General features: G+C 38.3%; 1 protein-coding gene across 2 annotated transcripts in view; it reads right to left on the reverse strand.

Moving 5' to 3' along the window:
• The window catches only part of tbc1d22a (TBC1 domain family, member 22a), a 259,440-nt gene extending 250,430 nt beyond the window's left edge, over positions 1 to 9,010 (reverse strand). For both annotated transcript variants that reach the window (XM_062996460.1, XM_062996461.1), the window contains exons 1-2: positions 8,820 to 9,010; positions 2,614 to 2,670 (exon numbers count right to left, since the gene is read on the reverse strand). In XM_062996460.1, coding sequence (XP_062852530.1) covers positions 2,614 to 2,670; positions 8,820 to 8,881 — 119 coding nt within the window. In that variant the 5' untranslated portion in view covers positions 8,882 to 9,010. The remainder of the gene's footprint in view (positions 1 to 2,613; positions 2,671 to 8,819) is intronic.
• Between the last annotated feature and the right edge of the window lie 816 nt (positions 9,011 to 9,826).

Consider the following 9,826-nt stretch of genomic DNA (forward strand, 5'->3'; position numbering starts at 1 on the left):
AATAAATATGCTTTAATATTGACAATACCTTCCGCCAAAAAGTAGTTCCACAACGAATATAAAGTTTAACACTACAAAGCAGACATCCCAAGTTGCAAAAACTCATTTCAGGGAGGTAAGAACCACAAGAAGAAAAAGTCAAGAACCTCCGAAGAGGAAAAAAAAGAAACAAAAAACATCTTGCACACACCAAAGGATATGAGTGATAACAGAACTTCTAGGAGCTGCTAACTGGGCTATGTTCCCTACACAGTGCGCTAGATTGTATATCAGATAACGGATTTAAAACGCGATCAGGAAAAAAAGTCTGTGTCGTCTGCATGCGCGTTTGTGTGCATGAAGCCTGTCGTTACTGGCAACACGTCAGCGGAGTAATACCATTGTGGTGTGAAAAGACTGTGCTGTTATCACGAATATCAGCACGTTTAGAACGCTTCTCAACCAATCAGATTGTAAGGTCAGAACTACCTGTTGTATAATCATAGGTATCGACTGTCTTTATTTTTATTTGTTGTTATTAATGTTTAGAGCTAAACACTGAATTGAAAGTTTATCTGACCATAATTGCATTTGTTGTCTTGTTAAAGAGTAGTTGTATATGTATTAAAGTTCAATAACATAGTTGCATGGATACTGATGCATTTCTCAAATATTTAAACCTCTACCCCATACACACTGCCATGGTGCCACCAATTACATTCAATTACCCCCCCCCCCCCCCCCCCAACAAGTGTCCTCTTTTTTTAAAAACCAAAATACAGTCACCCTATTTTAACATCTGGATACTGAGCCATTTACACCAGAGGCAGATTCACTAGCAGGTTTGTGATTAGATAATGACGAAGCAGAAAAGTGTGGTTGAGCCAAACGAACATCTAATAAAAGAGAAATGAGTCAAGAGGAAAAACAAACCGCACGACTCATTTGGTCCATAAATAAAACTACACTAGAACACCAGGGTGAAGCAGTCAACATTTATCTTCACCCAATGCACAAAACAGAAAATGCTTTCAACATTCCTCACTAATATCCCATTTAAAATCTCATTAGCACCCTGGAACGGTGATTTCCCAGAGCAGGAGAATAAACCGAGCTTTTTCTGTATTTTTCTTTATTTTAAGAGTCACGATAAGCAAACTGTGTTCATTATCCTCTCAAAAACATCATTCCAACTGGGGGGAAAGTCTGTCTGAATAAAAACGTCTGTGTGGATCGCTTTGCCGTTCAGGCATCTCTGACTAAAATGTTTATTTGTAAATCCATCGCAGGGTTACATCCCAACAGCATCCCAGGAAATCCCATCGATTTTTATGTGAAGCTTTGGACATGGAGCTCATCTGTTATATTCATTGTTAATAAAAATCACTTTAAAAATCAAATTTACAGAAGAATAAACGTCCAGCTTGTAATTTAGTTTGTATTTTTTTACTTGATGAAAATAAAAAAAGCAGACGAATGCTGTTATTTGTCATACATACATGTACAGTACAATAAAAAAAACATTTGATCTGTATTCCTGATTGTTTGGAGGCTGGGGTCAGAGAGATGGGTCAGCCATTGAGAGGGTTAAGGGCTTCGCTCAAGAGTGAATGCTGAGCAGAACAAGGATTCAAACCCACAACCTCCAGACTGCTAGCATAGAGCTCTACCCATTAAGCTTGCACTGTTTGTGGGTTTTTTTTCCCCACCACCTTTCAAAAGCATTGAGAAGGTGGATTGGCTGATCTAAATTCACCCTAAGTGTAACTGTTATTAATTGGCACCTTGCCCTGAGTATGTTGCTACACTTTGGTTACTGAATGGTGCCCAGCCCACCAATATTCTATATATTTGGTGGTGTATACATACAGTAAGTTACAAAAAGCGTTGCCACAGCAGATCTTTTTGCGCCATCCTGAACACCCTCAAACCAACCTCATGCCCTCCCTCATTGCATACATAATCCTACTCTTTGGCCTTCTTCTTCTACATCGTATCCCAAACTTGTCTCCAAAACATCCAACCTGTGCTGTCCCTCTATTGAACTTCTTCCTAATCTTGTCCATATACCAAAACCAAATCAAAGCTTCTTAAAGCTTAAAAGACATGCAACATCAAGAGAGACGCACTTAGGACATACTGAACAAAGAAATGAATGTTTGCGCAAACCTAAACGTATTAGAATATATATTACTAATATTATTAAAAATAAAAAAAATCTGAAAAAACTAATGATAACTAAAGATCCTGGTCAGGGTTGTGGTGGGACAGGGTGCCCATATATTGTAGGGCTTCAGCCATACCCCCTCAGACAAAGTCCTTCAGAGAACAAAATGGTCACTGTAGAAGAGCTCCAAAAGTGTCCTGTGCAGAGACAGGAGAACCTGTTGGACGGACAACCATTTTTGCAGCACTTCATAAATCAGGACTTTGTGTACATGTGACCTGGTCACACTGCTGACACAAACACACACAGACACATGGGGGTCACTCTGCTGTTCAGTTTGGCTGATACTCTGGATCATATATATTTATATGAAAATCAATAGTATTGTGATGCAAAACTGGCCAGCACAATTTGTACAGTCCCATGTGTGTATCATTACTTGAAAGTTCTGGTATGTGCGTACTTACTTAGCATGTAACAGTGGGTCAATTGGAGGATGCTGGGCTCCATAAACATGTTGTATACTGTAAACATGAAAACACAGACAAGATTAGAGAACATAATCATTTTCATGTCATCAAAAACCTTCAGATAAGATATCTTCATTGTCCCTATGTAAGTACAGTAATGTGTTGTCTAGACCAAGACCTGTAGATGTTTATAAAGGCAAAAACACTTTGCTTTACACTACACTAAACTACAAAATCTAGCATTAAAATAATTAAGAATATGTATAAAGTGTCCATGAGAATAATAAAGTGTCTGGTGCCAGGAGCAAAGTTGGAGGGTTAGTGCACATAACAGTTTTGGAGCTTAAGGGTGGTAGAATAAATAAATATTGCACAAAGTGTGTTTGTGTGGGAAAGGGTGGGTTTGAATAAATCAGTTCTTTTGTTATTGCACATCGAAGGTCATATAAGACATTAAAAACAAGTCAAGTGCAGTAGAATGTATTGCACATAAGCACAGGCATACAGGGTGTGTAAATGTGGTGATATGACTAAGATCTGTACAATTATACTGGTGTTTCTATGAATACATCACAAAGGGCTGTTAAACTTCCCACAATAAAAAAAACATTATAACATTTTAAAGCAAATCAACTAAACTGTGCTCCGGTGGCCCAGTGGGTTCGGTCCCCAGGCGGGGCGGTCCGGGTCCTTTCTGTGTGGAGTTTGCATGTTCTCCCCGTGTCTACGTGGGTTTTCTCTGGGAGCTCCGGTTTCCTCCCACAGTCCAAAAACATGCAGTCGGGTTAATTGGAGACACTGAATTGCCCTATAAGTGGATAGGTGTGTGTGTGTGTGTGTGTCTGCCCTGCGATAGACTGGCGCCCCGTCCAGGGTGTTACCGTGTGCCTTGTGCCCATTGAAAAGCTGGGAAAGGCTTCCACCCCCACCCCGTGACCCCAATTGGATAAGCGGATAATTAAATGAATGAATGAATAAACTGTGCTCTAATGTGACACAAAAATGGAATCTTAAACAGCAGCTATTCAGTAGATATTAAACTCTAAGCTGACATATTGGTAGATACTTTTACTGTAAATATTTAAAAAGCCAAATGTTCAAATGGCCAACCCTGTTACACCCCTGTGTATGACTAATGCCAACCACGTAATAGATTGGGCACAGATAGCGTCGTCATTCCTTGAGAAGACAAAAGTTGCTTGATAAAGGATTTGAACAAAAACAAAGATAATTCCCTCCACTAGGCATCTATATCACAACTACTGCCTAACACCAACTAATAGTCCTGCAATTATCTTTTTAATTCTCTTCTCAAAGTCTAACAGACTTACTCCTGGTAACACCTATCATTTATTTCAGGGCTGAGAACCTCCTTCTATAACAACCAAGCGTGAGAGAGACTTATTTATCATATATCATTTAAAAAGCCGTTACTAGATGGTTAAACCTTAAATCTTCATATAGGTATACACACTGGTCTTTACAGTCTAATATTTAGACTTAAACTGACAGATTACCACACGTCAGCAGTACAGTCTTACTTATTACCATTTAATACATAGAACATGACCTGATTTTAAGACTGACTGAGTGGAGGAGCACACCTAGATGTTTGGGCCATCAGGTGTGTGTCTACCCACAGATGTAATTCTGACTGTGTAAGCCCTAGTCTCTGTGATGCTCTTCTTCTGTTTGTGTACTAATCTGTGTTTAATTCATTCAAACAATGAATTATAATTACTAGGGATGTAACGAAGCACCACAAGACAGTTAAAAATCAATTCCCATGTGTAACGATTCAAATCGGTTTACATGTAAAATGAATGAATATTCCCTTTAAACAGCAGAGGGCGCTGGCGCTATTCACCTCGCCTGGTTGACGTCACCACAGGGTTGCCAGGTTCTGAATTTTCCAGCCAGATTTATTTGTGAGGATACTTTCTTTATTTGTATTATTTATTTATTTACTTAATGTGGGATTTGTGTTAAAATTTCATTTCAGTTTTTTTTTTTTTTTTTTTTTACACAAAAAGTGAAAATTTGCAGCATTGTTTTGCATAGTTTGTACCTGCCTCAGAAATAAAAGGACATTCATTATTTAGATAAATAAAAGATAAGCACAAATACAGTATTTTATTTTTTAAAGAGAAATAATAAAAGGATTTTTTTTTTTTTTTAAATTGGGAGGAAAAATCGGATCGTGAACCCAGTATTGTGAATCGTATCACAATGTGGGTAGAGTGTATCGTTACATCCCTATTAATTACTTGTAAATGAACATTAAATACTCATTAAATACTTTATATACTTTTTAACTGCTTTTACAGCTCTTACAATTTATTAATTTATTTTACTAAAAACTACTAGTAAAAACACAGAATCAAACACAAAGAAATGCAAAAATATATATTTATTAGGGATGCATCAATACCATTTTTTCCCCAACCGAGTACAAGTACAAGTACATGCATTTTTGTACTTGCCGATACCGATACCAATACCTATTTAGAATACCGTTTTTTTTTAAACAAAAACATATGTGAGAAGTGACGAGGGGTTTAATGATACCACGTCCAAAAATGCACGTCAACAAGTAGCGAGTGATCGAAGTGTTTGTGCGCTGACGTGATGAAATCAAGGAGGAAAAATAAATGAATCTGAGTGGATTTGGCAACACGAATAGCATGGATTGTTCTGTAGTGAGTTGGAGGTTAATAAATATTTTTGCAATGTCGGTGTTTTGTTGTTATGTTATGTTTTGTAGAGAACGATCAGGTCAGAAATACTGTAAAACGTGTGTGTGTGCCGGTGTATTCTGATATAAACTATATTATCCCCCTGTCCCACCTGTTTACACTCCTCTCCTGCGTTTCCCCTCACACCGTATCCTGCGTTCTCATTGGCTGTTCGACATGTCACTCATTCCCAGTCGCACATCTCAGATCAGATTTCTGACGTGCTAGAAAACTCGATCCGGTCGCTGAGCGCTGAGCGAAAATCAGAGCAAAAATCGTGTAGTGTGAACTAGGCATAACGCAGCAACGTGCACTAGGCACACGGTACCGGATGTTTAGTATCGGAGCCTCGTTTGCGAGTACGAGTACAAGTTAATGAGCGCGGTATCGGGCAAATACCCGATACCAGTATCGGTACTCATGCATCTCTAATATTTATTCCAAGACTATTTTGTAACTAAACAAAATATCTTTTTGTCTAAGATTGTGGCTGCAAATCTCAACCGTACAGAAAAGTACCTGTACCCAAAAAATACAGGACTTTTACACAGGTGGTGGTGAAACATGCTATTTCATTAAAATACAAAATTCTAAACATTTAGGCTGTCACACACAGGGACAGGGGGCATTCTATATCGATACCAATGATTATGAAAGGTCAGGTGTGCAGGTATTTCTGGGAACATAGTTTAGTGTAGTTAATGACTTTTTCTACTCAGGTTTTTACAATTAAGTCCGTCTGTAGGAGTAAAACACATCTACCAAAACTCAACCAAAAATTCAAAAACACACAAAAACGAACACAAAGAGAAAAAGCAAAGACACAGAAACACTTCCAGCACAGCCGCAAGTGGCAGCCAACTCAGCAGCTCTGGGTCACAGTGCCTATATACTGCACTTTTCTTTTCCTGTTGCTTCTACTGCATGTTTAGTGTATTTTGTGTTTCCTCTGGATATGGAGCTATTTTTTTATGCAAGCTAGTGGCAAAAACTTTAAAAAAAATTTAACTAAGCTAATGGGGCCTACATTTCCTTCGAGATCTATAGAGTATCTATCTACACTATATGGCCAAAAGTATTTGGACACCTGACCATGAGCTTACTAAACATCCCATTTCAATAACATATGATAATAAAACATAATATTTTTAGCTGTAACAACAGCCATTAAGTCAAAAGAACATTTGTATAGCGGGGCACTAATGCTGTTTAAACAAAGCATCAGTTGATCTTCCAGTTTATTCTAAAGCTGTTCAGTGGGGCTGAGGTCAGGGCTCTGTGCAGGACACTGGACCAAGCTTTTAGCCAAGCTTTGTTTTTGAAAGCTTTGCTTTGTGTACAGGGGTACAGTCATGCTGGAACAGAAAAGGGCCTTTCCTAAACTGTTGCCTCATAGTTAAAAGCATATAATTTCCTTCATGAGATTTATTACTAGGGATGTAATGATACTCTCTACCCACGATGCGATGCGATTCACAATACTGGGTTCACGATACAATTTTTCCCTGATTTTTTTAAACAAAATGAAATTGAGGACAAAATATGACAAAGTTTCCTTTTATTATTTCTCTTTTAAAAAATTAAATACAGTATTTGTGCTTATCTTTTATTTATCTAAACAATGAATGTCCTTTTATTTCTGAGGTAGGTACAAACTATGCCAAATAATGCTTATTTTGTAAAAAAAAAAAAAAACTGACATGAAATTTTAAAACAAATCCCACATTATATAAATAAATGAATAACACAGATGCTGCATAGTTCGTGTGTGACCCGTAGTCCTGTGTTTGTGTGTGCTTAGTCTTTTCCAGTTCTGTGGTGTGTGATGGAGGCCACAGCTCTAGGAAAAAAGCTGTTCCTTAGTCTATTTGTGCGTGAGGGTGAATACCATTTGTTTGTTTATATACATATATATATATACATAAACTCATCTTCATATTTATTGATTATGATTTTTATAATTCAACGTTTTGTGTTTGAATCTTAGACGATGGGGACTGGTGGTGGATGCTGATCCCAACTAGACACATAAACTTATTATTTCATAATCAATCAATTGTGAAATTAAGGCTCTGTCTTATTTAGGCTGACAGTAAAAAACATATTCACCTTTACATTTGTGGCATTTAACAGATGCTTTTATCCAAAGCGACTTACAATTATGACTGAATACAGTTTAAGCAATTGAGGGTTAAGGGCCTTGCTCAGGGGTCTAGCAGTGGCAACTTGGCAGTAGTGAGGTTTGAACCAAGCCAAAGCCTAGTGGTTAAGGTACTGGACTACTAATCAGAAGGTTGCTGGTTCAAGCCCCACCACTGCCAGGTTGCTGCTCTTTGGCCATTGAGCAAGGCCCTTAACCCTCAATTGCTCAAACTGTAAACTGTAACTACATAATGTAAGTCGCTTTGGATAAAGGCGTCCGCTAAACGTCATAAATGTAAATGTAAATACACATTGTTGTTTAAAACAAGCCTTAGCCTAGTGGTTAAGGTACTGCACTAGTGATCAGAAGGCTGCTGGTTCAAGCCCCACCACTGCCAGGTTGCTGCTGTTGGGCCCTCGAGTAAGGCCCTTAATCCTAAATTGCTTAAATTGTATACTATAACTGTATTGTAAGTCGTTTTGGATAAAGGCATCTGCTAAATGCCGAAAAACGTACTGGACTACTAATCAGAAGGTTGCTGGTTTAAGCCCCACCACTGCCAGGTTGCTGCTGTTGGGCCCTTGAGCAAGGCCCTTAATCCTCAATTGCTCAAACTGTAAACTGTAACTATATAATGTAAGTCGCTTTGGATAATGTCATAAATGTAGATGTAAATACACATTGTTGTTTGAGACAAGCCATAGCCTAGTGGTTAAGGTTCTGCACTAGTGATCAGAAGGTTGCTGGTTAAAGCCTCACCACTGCCAGGTTGCTGCTGTTGGGCCCTTGAACAAAGCCCCTAATCCTCAATTGCTTAAATTGTATACTATAACTGTACTGTAAGTCGCTTTGGATGTAAAATGTAAATGAACCAGCAACCTTTTGGTTACTAGTCCATCTTAACTGCTGAAGTACCACTACTTTTATTTGAAATGGTTCAAACAACTAACAACAACCAACTAACAAGTTCACAAGTCCAGTGCATGTTCAGGTTCTGATGTAATTATGTGAAAGACATTAAGAAATTAAACTGTTAGGATAAGAGCGATGTTTATATAGTGTAAGAGAAATATTACTCATGTTACTCTACTGAAGCACAAAACTGTGATTTATTCCTGAATGCTGCTAGTTAGCTAGTTTAGATACATGAACTCTGGAATGTGAATAAATGCACAATACTAGAAACCACAGCGGTTGAACAAAAAAACAACAAACAACACTTTACACCTGAATATTTCATAATACACAGTTTAAAACTAAACATGTTTATAGTGAAGCAGAAAGTAGCATTAGCGGCTAATGCTAGCATGAACACGTCACTGTACCTGCCAGGAACCTTAGCTGTGTTTCTTTTCCAGAACTGTTTCTTATTGCCGTCACTCGCCATGTTTCACTCTCCTCCGTACAACTTCTCATCAATTATTTACACACGTTTATAACAAACAGAACCGATAAGTAACGCGCTGCTGTGTTTATTTACACCTCAGCTACTTTAGTTACTACACAAACTCAGAAAGCCGCCATGTTGCTGCAGCCCAACAGGGTGAAAGCAGCCGTCTGATTGGCTACACCAAGGCAGCCTAGTGACAGCTGACCAATCCGAACTGAGAGCGACTGTCCATGGCTGTGTTTCAAATTAAGCTCTTATTCACTATACACTAAGCCAAACGAAACGTGGAATAGGGGCTATGTTAGTACACTACTTAGAATATTAAGTGCAGTTTAGGATGCAACCAAACGGTTTAATGGACTGAAGCTCTACTTGAACTTCTAGTCAAAGGTTTACATACACATGTAACGTCCAAGTTCACTCAATGGACAATACCTGTTCGTTTTATTTTTATTTTAACCCAGCTTTATACTGATCAGGGTCACAGTGTGTCTGGTTTCATTGTAAATACTGAGCGCTAAACAGACTGGACATCAATCCATCATGGAACTTTGGCCATCCTCCCCTATCAGACAAAGCCAATTATTTACATTTACATTTTCAGCATTTAGCAGACGGTCTTATCTAGAGCGACTTCCAGACGTGCTTCCATAGTAGACATTACCTTACTCTAGTTCAAGTAGACAACAGTTCAAGACCACAAATCTGCTGAAACCCTGGTAGAACCAAAGGGTTTTTTTGTTTGTTTGTTTTTGCAGGAAATGAATAAGAGTGTTAGTAAGTAAGTAAGTACATAAGATTAAGTGCTTAGTAAAGAGGTGATGAAGACAGCAAGAGACTCAGATGTTCGGACAGACAGAGGAAGCTCGTTCCACCACTTGGGTGCAAGTACAGAGAAAAGTCTTGATGTTTGTCTTCCTCGAGTTTTGGGTGGATGATCAA

The sequence above is a fragment of the Trichomycterus rosablanca genome, chromosome 1 (genome assembly GCF_030014385.1).
Source record: "Trichomycterus rosablanca isolate fTriRos1 chromosome 1, fTriRos1.hap1, whole genome shotgun sequence".
NCBI classification, from domain to species: domain Eukaryota; kingdom Metazoa; phylum Chordata; class Actinopteri; order Siluriformes; family Trichomycteridae; genus Trichomycterus; species Trichomycterus rosablanca.